We start from the raw sequence: 14,401 nt of genomic DNA, 5'->3' as shown, positions 1-14,401 counted from the left end.
AAATCTAATCTATTTACTTACATTTGTTTGGAACAGGGTTGCCTGTACAGGGTTTACAAACACCCTTATGCAGTAACAAGTCCTACTAAATATCCCTAAAAATGCAGCGCTGGTTGTATTTAGCTGGAGAGTGAATATAAATGTGACTCAAGATCTCTCAAGATCTGAAGCACTTGTTCACATGGATGTGGTTTTTCTGTTTCAGCTTGTGTCTACATTTCTTGCCATGTTGGCGCACCATGCACAATTTAAGCTTTGAATGCAATGTTCAAAATTCAGACCGGAGAGCTAAAAATACCTCACACAATGAAGAGTCACACAAAAAAAATCATATTTTTAAGAGCATGAAATACCATGTAGATGGCAACAATAAACTAAATGAGCTTACAAATTTTATTAACTTGTACACACAAGCATTGTATGAACACAATATCACCTAGTCTTTGATAGCTCGATGGCATAGTACAAGACAATTAATTAACACCAGGAACTCACACTCTCACAAAATACTTATGGAAGAAAAAACAGACATCTACAGTCTACATATTCAAACTGTTACCTTGTCTTCTTGGGCCAGAAAGGGTACAGTCTTCCATCTAGACCACATGAAAAACTAAAGCCTCATTGCACCGATGGGAACACTGTGCTGTTGGAGATGCCGTGTTCGGATGAGATTTTACAGTAACACAAGTTCCTGACTCACTGACCTGACAGCCATCTTCACAATCCTGAAAAGAAATCACAATCTGGCAGTTCACATCTGCCCATCTAATCGTGCCTCAGTTTAACTAGCTGAATTAATGGCTCCCTCTCCTCCTCAGCTGATCGTTCAGTTGTCAAATGTCTTCCAAGCATTACCTGGGGTGTGCTACACATTGCCATAAGTGGCTGCCACGAGCCAGCCCCCCACCTAACAGTAAAGCAGCTTGATCTGCTATTTACCATAAATATACCAACTGATACACTGGAACCACTGAATCAGACTGGATTCTGTCTTTCAGGTAAAGCAATTTGCGAAGACTCTAATTCTGAATTTAAATTCTAATGCCTGGCGAGTCTAAAGACAGTCCTCCAGCAGCTTTCTCTTCCTCAAGAGGATTTGGGGTTAGAGTGAATACGGAGGAAGTCTTAGAATCTGATGATAATCAGCTTACAAATGACACAATGCTTGCTAAACACTTTTTAACCGTAATGATGTTTGAAATATGAATGAATAAAGATGAAGGTAGAGTGTGTATCTAAATGAACATGCTGTCAGGTGAACTATGACACCATTATCAGTGACACTGTCATAACCTTTCAAATAACCAAAGACAACAGGAACCATAAAGGCTTACACACCTGACCTCACTTTTTGATTTCATGTATGACATACAATGCCTACATTAAGTGAGCTTGCACTGAATGTTTTTCTGTGTAGCAATTTACACATTATCTTAAGAATGCACAGCAAAGTTATCATTGTTAAACAACTAATTATCTGAAAAATCTGAAAAAAAAGAAATATATATATATATATTCTGCATCAACAAATGTGAAAGTCAAAGCAGTCAGAGATTTTCCCTGTATACACATTTATGCACTACTACAAATAAATGATTTCCCATCAGATTTAGCATTGCGATACACTATGATGCATATACTTCTACAGCACAAGGTCTGTAGGTTGCTTTGAAATACAATAAATAGAAAACATGACATGCAGTGCTCAAATGCACTACGGTAGGAGTGAATTTAACTTCAAGTTGTTTCATTGTTTTCTGTGAAAATGTGGTGGTGCCGATAATTGTCTCGTCAGGACAAGGTGCTCTGTCAAAATGGAAGACTGTCTTTTTTCCTCAGGTTTCAAGAGAAAACTAAAGAAGAAGCAGGAAGATAAACTTGAGCTAATTGCCACCTCAATCTTCCTCTGAGAGACGACCGGGCACACCGAGATGGTTTTATCGCGACTTTACCTTGAGTGGCCATCAGTTATCAAAACTGGAAGAACAAGAGTAAGTGGATGAAGGATCAAAGCTGTGCTCTGCACACTTAGTGAAACTCCCACCTAAACGAAAAAATGCCAGCACCAGGGCGAGAGATTTGTGCTTTACTCCAGAACCAGTAAACATAAATCAGTAAACATAAAACTCGAGCTATCGCCAATGATGTCTCCACAATCCAATTAAAAAAAAATTCATTAGATAAAGACAATGTCTAAATATGATTGCATTCCTTCTCAAACTGGTAACACAGTAAGAAACTGTAGTTCAGTTTTTCGATCTTGCATTCCATGCTTCATGTAAGAGTTGATCAGTATGAATTAAAATAAATATTAGTTGCAGTTTAGTAAAGAGATGGGAAAAATACATTTATATTTCCCATTAATTTCTTCATCTATTAATCATTACATCATTTCTAAATTTCCTTAATCTGTTCTAAAGAAAATAAAATAATGTCAAAACTATTATCACCAAAGTTAGTAGTCTGTTTTCTGTGGTTTTATTGGCTTGATAAGCACTGTCATGGTGTAAAAATCAATATGTGTGGTGTAAAACTAGAAATGTGCTCAAGCTATTTCGCACTTATTTAGCTGACAATTTGTCATAATGAAGGAATTTGTTGAAAGAGCTGCATTCACTCACATGCTTATCTAAATAGGACTGTTTATACAAGAATGAAATATAACCACCTGTCAAAACAGTTTTATGAAACATTTTGTTTCACAGTAATACCAAATAAACATAATGCCTATAAAGTTGTCTGGGGAAAAATAAAATAAAACAAAGCCATATGTTCATGTGGGAGAATTACAGCTTGTGGTATGGGTAGTATGCCCAGATCACTCTTCACATTAAAGCTTTACATTACGTTCCCCATAAAAGTACTTTTCCTTTTTATTTTACTTTTTTAAATCCGCCTCGTGGTCTGAAGAGGGGAGGGCTAATGTGGCTTCCGCGGTACTGTAAAGCACCATTTATCTTTCACAATAATTCGCACTATTAAGATTCACAACAAGATCTTAGATGTGTCTGTTGGATCACAGCCACCCTGAACATTTGTATTGAAGACGGGACTAGTGAGGCGCTTAGAGAGTGTTAATCAGTCACCCCACGTTGCTAGTGCACCTAGAGTGAAATTGAAATTACTACTTTACAAAGAAATTGTTTGTGGTGTAGCAGTAATATAACATATTTCACAGTTATTTTAAATGAAATATTACATGCATGTCTTTAGGAAAAAAAGAAAGATAACACCTTAAACATTCGAGGAAGTGTTCCTTCCAAAAGTGTCATGTGGATGCCAGTGAGCTCACAGCATTCCCCTCCTATGCAGAAAAATTTTCCAGCGTGAAACCTACCCCTGGTTACAGACTGCACAAGATGCCTCTGCCAAGGAACCACCAGTCACACAGTTTACCGCTTAGCTGGCTATTGCTATGTGCACACTGTGGTGCTTTTTTCTTTTTGTTTTTTCACAGGTGTTGTTTCCTGCCAAATCAAGAATGTGTTTGCCACTGAAAACGGTAAACAAACTGCTTGGTTTGATACTTCCTGCAGACATTTTGTAGATAACTTGTTAATCAAGCTCGCCTTTTAGAAATAAACCTACATGCTGGAAAGTCGACTGGTGAATTGCTGGTAGAGGCCGATGCAGAGAAAGCATCTGCTGTCTCCATGTTGAGTAATAAGGCTGCATGCTCTGAGAAAAATTAGGTTTGTTGTAGTTTTTCTCCAGTCGAAGCCAGACAGTGACTGTTGTCACAATGATCTGAGTCTGCAGGCTGCAGGCCAAACCTCACCTTCACCTTGGGAAGATGGTGCATTTTAACGTCCACCGGCCTTCAGGAATTTATGATTTAGGTTGTCAGATGGACACACTTACACACACACACACACACACACACATGCGTGCGTTCACAGACAGAGACACACTATTTATATATGTTATATTTTCTTAAAGAATAATACTAGGTGCCTTTTGGCACGTTTATCTAATAATGGATATTCTTTATGCTATTTAAATGGAATGGCTCACATTTGTTGGGATATGATGTGGTTAGGCATGATTTTCCTCCAGACTAGAGTGCAAAATAAGATCTTGACTTTCACAGTGTATACACAGAAAATTGTATCTGAGGCTAAAAGTCATGCTTTATATCACAAAAGGGATTTTACTGATATCACTGTTTCTGCACATTAATTTCAAAAGTGAGGACTATCAGAGAGTTCAAAGGTAAAAAGCCTCTCAATGGTTATAAACAAACCACATCCTTGTTTTTCACAAGCTATACACACAACAAAGAACAGCTTTAGCAAATCAGCTGACATTGCGCTATGTGACTCCAAAGCAGTCATATGACAAATTTCCAATTATTTCAATGTTTTAACATAGCAACTTCATAATAAATGCCCAAGGAAGACCAAAGTGAAATGAAACAAGAGAGACATTATAATGTCTTTCCAAAGGTCAATGCCTATTTATTTTTTCTCAGATTCCAGCATGTAGCCCTTACGCACATACACCATTCAGAGTGTATAGTTAGCGTTTTAAATAATAAAATCATCATTGCATCATTAATTTGGGTCTTTTTGCTGATTGTTTTTCCCACATGTACATGTCTAAATCGACCTCTACAATTTAAGAAGTCAAGACTTCAGCAACCAGCAGGAAATAGGTTATCTCAGACTGAAAGATAAAAACCAGACCTGAACAAAAACAATGCAGTAGGAAAATGTTGCTTGAAAACTGCAGTTGATTGAATTGATTTGAAATTGCAACCATGGCACATAATACAGTTTAGTTTATAGTGTTCATTTATTCTGTATTTTCATATTCATTGAAATAAACTTCAATGAATCTTAATCTCTTCCTCAATCATTTGAAAGGACAAACCATTATCAATACCATTAGACTTTCACCAGCTCATATTATGCATATTAACTGCAGCTTTGAAATACTGACATATTCATACTTACAAGTGTGCGTCTTCTTTGTTACTGAAATACCTGAAAAAGAGAAAAGGTAAAATTAGCATAGCATTTTTTTAAAGGTGCCTAGAAACGTGTGGAATATGTTGTTAAACAGAATAAATTCCACTGGCTCTCACACAACCCAGAGCATAAATCTGACTGGCTACGGTGACATGCTCCAGTGGGGTTGTTGCCCATGCCCAGGTGAGGTCATAGGGTCAAAGGTTACGAGAGACAGGGTGTGGCCCATCTGAGACCCAGCTGTTTAAACGCATCCTGGCAGCAAAGGCAGATTCGGTGCCCTATTATCATCGAGCAGAGTGCTGTGTTGTGCTAATTTATGTGTGGGTTGAGGATGAGATATGCATGACACCTCTTACACTTCTATGTCATACACTCATTAGAGGCATGGCTACTCTGGGGACCTCAGCTTGCAGATCCTTCAATAATCCTGGTTTGTGGTTTGTCTGTAACTTTCACACACAAATTTAAGTGATTTTTGAGTCTTTTTTTTTTTTTAGGATTGATCGACCAACGTTAGTTCAGAAACCTCTATTGAATCAACATTTATTCTTTACTGCGACTTACAAGTAAATGTAAGCTTTTTATTTTTCCTCCACAAACTCAGCTTGGCAAGTTAGTTTTACTGATTGCTGAGCTCGCCAAACTATGTTTGATTTTCTCTTAATTGTTATTCAATGTTACGATCAATTGCTGACTGAATCCCAGCCAGATTGTTGAGTTTCTCACAGAAACAACAGGAAAAAAAAGCAAAATAATATTTACTTCTATGCCAGTAAAAAAATAAGGGCGAATGACAAAGTGGGTGGATTGAATACCCGGATAATTTACTAGGAGTAGCTGGAGTCACAGTGTTACTGGAGTCATCTGTGCTGACCAAGCTTGGGTTCATCACTCATCTGACTGCACTCTGTGGATGGGATGCGCTCAAATTTATCACTGTAAAGTTGATTTAATCCCTGTGCAAACTGACCAGAGCATGGCCTATGGGGGCGGGGGGGGGGGGGGGGGGGGGCAGGGGGGGGGGGGGTCCTGGGTGACTGCCAGATCTCAATCATCACCATAATGCCATAGCAATGGACAGGGCCAGTAGGCTTCACTGAAGAGCTGTGCAGCTCGACTGAGCAGGATATTTAAAAAATGGAAACATGAGGCAACAAGTGGTAATCCCCCCTGCAATACCAGGTCACAATCTACTCACAGATCCGTCCATATGGGCTAAAACATTAGATGGCAATGACAGCACAAGGAGGTCCAGCGCAACTGAAACAGGCCGTGTGTGCAGTCTATATTTGACGATGCCCATCTGCTTTTAATCTGCTGTGTTTATAAAAGCAGTACAGCACAAGCTACGAACTGGAAACTAAAATGAGCTGTCTTGAAATTTTACATGGATTCATATTGGTAGGGTAAAAGATTGTAAAAGCACATAATGTGGGTTGACATAAATATGTTCCTATGTAAAACACATTTTCAAAACAATTACAAATCGTCAAACTGTATCCGTGTTTAGAAAGCATGCACGGAAAATACTTAATGTGCATTTCAATATTATACACCACTTCAAAAGGAATTATGGCAAATGTGTACCTTTATCAAAGGTTAACAGTCACACTGGGTCTAAATTCTTTTTGCACAAACATGCCAAACTGACATTGTTTTTCTTGTCTCCAGAGCAATGAAGTAAGGGCGAAGATAGCGGTTGTTAGTTTGATTCTAATCTCTCGTCACTTTTCTCACAGAGCAGGGGGGGGGGGAGGGGGGGGAGGGGGGAGGGGCGTTCTGACTGCGTGTTTACGGGGGCGGAAACGCACAGAGCAGAGAGCAGCGCACGCTCCGGACTGACCACAGAGCACACAATGCATTCATCCAATTGCCAACGTACAGTAATCAACGCCCAGGCACAAACGGTACAGTAATAAAGGCCCCGGCAAAAATGTCGGATGCTATTGGGGGCGACATAGCTCAGGAGGTAAGAGCGGTTGTCTGGCAGTCGGAGGGTTGCCGGTTCGATCCCCGCCCTGGGCGTGTCGAAGTGTCCCTGAGCAAGACACCTAACCCCTAACTGCTCTGGTGAATGAGAGGCATCAATTGTAAAGCGCTTTGGATAAAAGCGCCATATAAATGCAGTCCATTTACCATTCATTTACCATCTATTGCATAGCTTCTTGCATAATAAGGGATGCCGTCATGCCTTTCTTTTGTTGCTTTAGGGTACTGCAGTCTCTACTGCAGGCTTGAACCATGACAAATGCACATCTACACACACATTTCTACTAAATAGGACCTGACTGTAACTGTTTGTCTTTCTACACGTACACTTTTACACTTCTTCATCTGCCTTCCTTTGATGGCAGTCCCAGCGTTTATCAGCCGAGGCGTTACATCAGCAGCTTTCTCTTTGTTTGCTTCTGTCTGGGGTATCGCTCTGTTGACATTCAAAATACATCTCTATTAAGCGGGACGCTGCAGCAGTGAGGGATTATTCCCCTGGATGCATTCACCTGCGACGCAACTTCCCACACAGAAATGAATAAAATTCCGTTTAAGGCAATAGTCTGCAAAAACACGTTATCAGCAACGAGGAGATGATGAGACATTTTCACTGCGTTAGCTATAACACATCCTGCCTCCGGGAGTACCATGAAGCAAACCCTGTTTCTTTATTTATTTATTTTTTTTTACATGGAAGGAGGCCCGTTTCCGTACTGCGAGAAGGTCGGATCTCGTAGCCTTTCGCACATCAGAGGCGGGGCAGTGTGGAAGCAGCCTATCCAGAGCCGTCTCTCCCTCTGGCATGAGAGGACCTGTACCTGGAACCGTGGCCAACACGCCCCCTCAGCTTACGGAGAACGTGGCATAGGGGGCGAGTTTAACCTTTCTGCCTCGTGCAGCCATGTCTCCCTCCGCTCCGTCTCGCTCCCGTTGAGTCAACCCTGCCCACCATCTGGCTCCATTCCTCGGCCACACCGCAAACAGGCACTCTGTCGGAGCCACTCAGATATACGAAAACTAATCTAAACAGAAGAACTAAAGCGCTTGCATGGAAATCATTACTGTCAGATGTGATCCACACTGAATCTCCTGTTGCTAGGGGTGGGGATGGGAGTATGGGGGGGGGGGGGGGTGGCACTCAGGAAGCCGGTTTCCTCCTCTGTGTGTCATTCAGAGTTCAGCCATTGGAGGGGGCAGGAGGCCAGGAGAGAGGGGAGGGCAGGGAGAGATATTAGGGGTGAACTGCCAAAGCCAGCACCTGCCAGGTTATGTCAGCCCTGCTGTCATAATGGTAGCGAGGTGGAGGATAATTTTAAGGAGAAAGCACCCTTGATGGATGTAATAGCCTATCGGGGGCCAGTTCACGGGTTGGGCAAGGTTGTTTTTTGTTTTGTTTCGGCTTTTTTTCTCATGCTGTAATGGTGTAAGATGGCCACTCCATTCAATTAACTGTTCTCGGCCTCCTCGTTCTCCAAGCGGGCACTGCTAACGAGATTTAATCACTCCTGTCGGTGTAAATCAATAGGACAACACATGCTCTTCTTTAATGGAGACGACTTGCTGATAATTAGGGCCATCTGGATGACCGGAGGTCAAAACACTTGTCTTGATATATTTTCATTCAGTTCTACCTTTTCATTGTCTGGGCAGCTTAATTTGTAATTAGAATAAAATCCACATCCCTCTGTGAACACGGTGTACTGTATGGATGCGAGAGTATTAACACCGTACTGTATAACTCTTGAGATAAATTCTCTTTATTTCTCACACAACCTAGATGAATTCAATTTATAATTTTGCCTTTTTTCCATTTTTTTTTCTGGGCTAATTAAATATTTCAGGTTGGGAATTTGTCATCCCGGAGAGGCAAGGGAAGACTTAACCTCTGGATATGAAGAGCAGACGGAAAAATCATTTATGGCACAGAGACCGCGGCGCATCATCTCTGTGGCTAATGGAATCAGAGGTAGCTGTTTAAACGAAACATTCGTAAGCCAGTTTCCAAAGCATCAGTGCTCAATTGATGACACTAAGCGGAGCCTGCGGTGCAGCTAAGTACGCTTAATAAGTGCGCTTAATAAGCACGCTTAACCTCACCGGTCCATCTTCTCCAAAAGCCTCTCTTTCGCGCATCAAACTGCAAGGGGGTCTAACCTGCTGTAAACGCTGGGCGTAAGAACCGGCAGTGTCAACACAGCGTGAGCACAGGGAGGAGTCCTGGGAGAGGGGCCGGGCCGGGCCGGGCGACAGGGGGAGCCGGGCCAATAAAGAGGCGGCGTGGACCTGCCGCCGAACTGACAGGGCAGAAATGAAGTCGGCGGAGAGCGCCGGGCCGTAAGTCATAATTCCGGGTTCCTTAACTTGTGACGGCGGATGATTATCATAAATGGAGCTGTCGCCCTGCCGGCGAGGCCACGCGCGGGAGCTCAGGCGCGCGCGGTGACATTCAAAGTTACAGTCTCCTTCCCCGTAATGGAGCTGTCCTCTCACCGCGCTAATGGCAGCGATTCATTTAACCCGCGCCGGATACACAGGGGGCGGCGCGGGGGGGGGGGGGGCTTCCTAATGCCAGGCAATTCCGGAGGGGAAATTGACCCACACCCCCTCTGGCGGGGCTGTCCTGCCAGGTGATTCATTGACTGGCGCAGCTCACTTATCCTCATTCACTGCTCACTCTGCGGAGACGGAGAGGTCAGACGAAAACTGGGGCCTGTGAACCGCCAATCCCCCACGCCCCCCCCCCCCCCCCCCACACACACACACACACACACCCCGCCCCACCCCCTCCCACAGCCCGCGCACAAGGACATCTCCGACAAAGCCGGCTGGCTGTTGGAACTGACAAAACGAAGTCATCGGCAGAACTCACAGCATCATGTGTTTCAAGCTTTGCAGACCTGCTACAGCACCCTTATGGCTGTCACTGGTACTGAGAATTAGAGTTTTTAAAAGTATCTAAAATGTTTAAAATAAGACATTTAAAAAATATTTTATGCCCTATTTTTCGTCCCCCCTTTTCAGGTTGGAATACCTAAATGCAACTGGAGGCCTGTCCCACTGCTGAAATGTCACTGGAGGGCATATGTTTGCATAGGATTTCTCCAAGTGGCTTCTTTTGTCTGTAAAGTCCACAAGCTGAGTGTGCACTTGCCATGATGATAGGCAACACCACTGTCACATGATTGACCAGGCAGAACATTACTATCCGAAAGCCTCCCTCTATGGGTGACGGCTAATTATGCATCTCTCAGCGATGCGATCACTGTCAGGATATGCGCTGGATCAGGGGGTATAATCACTGTTCTAATGACAGGGCCCTCAGCTGGAAATGCCAGCCAGGAAGCCAATAATACAAGCCTTTTCAAGTGCATTTGAGTATGCACTGCCAGCACTTCATTAACACAATCGGAAAAGTCTGTTCAGGTAACAGATGAGGAGCACTATTGACAGCTTGCACATCCTTCCATTATTGATTGTGCATAGAATTGAGATGAGAACACGGTGGTCCTGGTCAAAGCTTTTGCTGAACTATGTACAATGCCAATCTGAGCTCAGCACAGCTGAAAAAAGAAAGTATTTATCTTGAATGAGGAGTTAATTGGGCTATGCCTTTAAAAATGAGCAAACAAAACCTGAAAAACATCCCAGCAGTTCATTACTGAGATCCCAGTCTCCCACCATTACTCTTAACATTCTACGGCTCAGAATTTGGCCATTTGCTTTCAGGGAGCTAAATTCCTCTGATCAGTTCTCAGACATCTGGATATACAAAACTGGGCTAAGTATAGCCTGTCCAATTGTAGTATCACCTAGAAAGAATACTACACTTTGCAATTAGCCTGAATTTTAACAATGACAAATAATTGAAACATAATTCAAATAAATTTAAAACAGAACCCACAATGAATATTCTTGGTAACAGAATAACCTCTGGATATGAAGAGCAGACACCATTGTCACCATACTCTTAGCTATTTTTTGTTAGTTAAATGGGATGTGTTACCCCCAAATTGGTACATTAGAATACTTTAACTGAATAGTATACCGTAGCTTAAAAAAGGTATGTAATGGGTACAAAGAGAATCTGTATCTCTCATTTCCAACTGAATTGCACTGCATTTTGAGGTATGTGCTTTGATTTGTTGTAAATAAGAGCATGGATTGTACTGTTGTGCAAAAAAACCTTTACTGAAATTAAAATTAAAATAAAAACTTACAAAGAGTTTTTATAAGGCTTTTAAAAGGCTGAATATATCCAGTCACTTCAGCCATTACCAACTCCATCAATGTAATTGGGAAAAAGAGCCAGAGAGACCCATCACAACCATCGCACCATTACAGCCCCTTTCCACTCAGTACTGAGTGACTGGCCTCACAGGACAGGATATTGCCACCTCAACACCATATCAATGCAAGGAAATGAACATAAATGACATCTAATAACATCTAATTGGTTAATGATGCTTTATATATTTATCTGATAATGGAAATGGGTTTCATTCCACTGTAAGAAATGTAATAGTGAAGTATAAATATCCTGTTTCTGTACAAAAAAAACAAAAAATGTCCTGTTGAGTCTCAAGATCAGATAAGCGCTGATAACACTACGCTTGGCATTCTCAATCATCACCTCCTTATTCAAAGTGAACGGACAACACATTTCCAGTAATTTAAATGGAAATGAATAGTCCTGCCCAATATAAGTAATTAAAATCAGCCTCTATTTCTAGCACTGTTGGTTTATAAAAGTTTCTTTTTTTTTAAAGGCAGGTAATCGTGTCAATATCTCAGAAAAGGGAAAATGTTCAAGTTGCTGAGAAGTCTCAGGAGACCAATTGCAGAACAGGAATAACCCATAAGCACCATGATTCAAGAGAAGGGAAACCTTCTGACAGGGATTAACCTACATCAGGCCTCATTCTAATACCCCAACCCCTCAAAAGTCACAAAACGTGGTCAATGTAAGAGAATAATGCCCCGGGAACATGTCTGGTTTGACTTACTGGATATATCTGCCATCCAACTAAAAAAAAAAAAAAAGTTTCTTGAAAAACTTAATTTTCAAACATTTGTGCCTTTCGGCAGGGACCTTAAAATGAGTTTCAAGCTTCAATTAGACAGGCGTGCACATTGATAGTGGAAAGGTTATCTACTGCATAATTTTTCAGAGAACATTCCAAGGTGCCCTTTAATGGTCTTCTGGGAACAGACGAAGACGTGGGGCGTCTGTAGGGCGTACTCAGGGTGTGCTAAAATGTGACCCCATTTCTGCTGAAGAGCAAGTTCATTTCGCAAAAAAGTAATTCCAAAAAACTTCTCAGTGACACAATTAGCCCAATACTGATATAAACTATAAATACAAAAAAGGTAATGATTTACGGAAAAAAAAAATCCCGTTAATCAGCTGTCCCCTAATTTTTGAAACACTTAACTAATCCATGGAGATGCTGTTTCTCCAGGGATTTTTAAGAGAAAAATGACCTGTAAATCCCCCGGTGCTTTTATTTCTGGTCATTTATAATTGGTTTTACTTGTATCTACCACACAGAGGCTCAACAGGTTTCTCATTGTATCTTTTAGCCTCTGTGGAATTATCTGTAAATGGAAAATTTACATCCATTTCAGTCTGAAAAAGCATCGGAGCCTTTGCTCTGTATGTCTGTCCTTTGAACCAGGGCAGAAGCACTTTGTTCATGTTTAAAATGCCTGGGCACCGGCAGAGGTAACCCAAAGGCTCAACAAAATCAACTTGTAAAGGCCCTGTGGGACTCCTAGATCCAAAAAAGAGTCCATGTGCCAAATGTCCATGTGGCAAAGCAATGATGCCCCGCACTGACAGAATGCAGATTGCCGTCTCCCGTGTGCCTTAAATTCATCAATTAACCGATCTGTCATTTGAATATGTTTTATTAATCTCTGCAGGTGAGCCCTCGCCCTGTTTGTAAGCTCTTGAATTATGAATCATACTGTACATAGCAGATGAGTCGCAGAAGCCCAGGAGGGGAGCGGGACCCGCAGGTGTGGCTGGGGAGCAGGGAAGGACTCCACAGAGCTGTATTTGTCCTGCAGGCAGTTGGCCTGTAAGGCTTGTTGTTACCGATAAGACGCGGCAACAGAGGCTCATTCAGTTGTGTACTGTAACAAATGGTTTGATGTGCCAACGCATCGCTCAACACAATTACCGGCCCCTGCATGCTCATTAGAGAAAATTAGGGAGAAGGACACTAATTGCAATAAGACAGTAATTATACGTGGTAAACACCGGTTTGTGTAATTACGTAACAACCCTTCTCGATTGAGGGATAGTGGTGCTGAATGCCACCGAATATTCATGAAACAGCGATGGATGACGGTAACAGAACAATGACAGAGCTCCCACTCATTCAGAAAGAACTCCACGTTTTCAGAATCCCTGTAGCTGCAGAGGGTATGAAGTTCAGGGTAGAACAAAATGAACAGTTCCACCAACTCTGGTCCCTGTCCAGTGTCCACACACAGTTACAGGAGCAGTGCGCTGGTTAGAGAATGAGATGTATGACCAGAGGGTTGCCGGCCTGAATCCTGGGCCAGACACTGCCGTCGGAAGGGGCTAAACCTGAATTGCTTCATGATAACTTAACAAAATACATGCCAGAGAAAAGATATAGTATAGCAAGTATGAAATTGCATTGTTTACTAGCTTATCTCTGTATAAGAATGTGTGTTGAAACATGATGTCTTTTCTGTAATACTGTATTTGACAAGGCTTTCCTGTACAGGTACGAGCCAATCAACTGAATGGCTCCTCTCCAGATGGTGTTGGTGAGGGCAAGGAGGGCCCTGATCAGGGGCCGTAACACGCAGAATGAAGGGGAGGAAGAGGTGACACGGAGGCGTGAGATTGCCAGACGCGCTGCCCCCTCAGCATGCTGGGAAATGAAGGGGTGGGCGTGAGGCCCCCGCTCTCCTGCAGACGGTGAGACAGAGAGACGGAGGCACACAGGTGTTCCCTCAAGATAAGGGGCTGTGCTGGGCAGGTTAAATGACTTCCTCAGCAGCTGCCATAGGAAGGGAAACTTCAGAAATACATACGGATGGCGGCATGTGCAGCAATTATACAGGTGGCTACATTTATTTAACTCATTTTATAATGAAAGATAAACCCTGTGGATCAATAGTTGAATAAGCTAATATGTTAACCGCTGCAAATTGCACTTTATACCTTCAGTAATATCATAAAAGAGACGCATTATACAGTACCTTCAGTAATATCATACAATTTAGGTTTTACTTTCTTGAACAAAATGTGTGAGGCATTGCGACAGTTTAAAAAAAAAAAATCACCTGAATAGCATTTCTTTATCTTTCTGACCACATCTATCTTCCCGTTCCATGCACGTGTTTACACAGCTGTGAGGCCAATCGTCTTCATCAGATCCGATTCATTTTGACAA

At 42.1% G+C, this 14,401-nt stretch overlaps 1 protein-coding gene across 1 annotated transcript in view; it reads right to left on the bottom strand.

Moving 5' to 3' along the window:
• Positions 1 to 14,401, bottom strand: part of LOC118227768 (nuclear receptor ROR-alpha A) — a 212,837-nt gene that overhangs the window by 68,474 nt on the left and 129,962 nt on the right. Inside the window, exon 2 of the mRNA XM_035418630.1 lies at positions 4,959 to 4,988. Within this exon, the coding sequence (XP_035274521.1) occupies positions 4,959 to 4,988 (30 nt within the window). The remainder of the gene's footprint in view (positions 1 to 4,958; positions 4,989 to 14,401) is intronic.

This window comes from Anguilla anguilla, chromosome 5, assembly GCF_013347855.1.
Source record: "Anguilla anguilla isolate fAngAng1 chromosome 5, fAngAng1.pri, whole genome shotgun sequence".
NCBI classification, from domain to species: Eukaryota; Metazoa; Chordata; class Actinopteri; order Anguilliformes; family Anguillidae; genus Anguilla; species Anguilla anguilla.
Note: the sequence above shows the minus strand (reverse complement) of the source record. Positions and strands in the feature narration are given on the sequence as shown.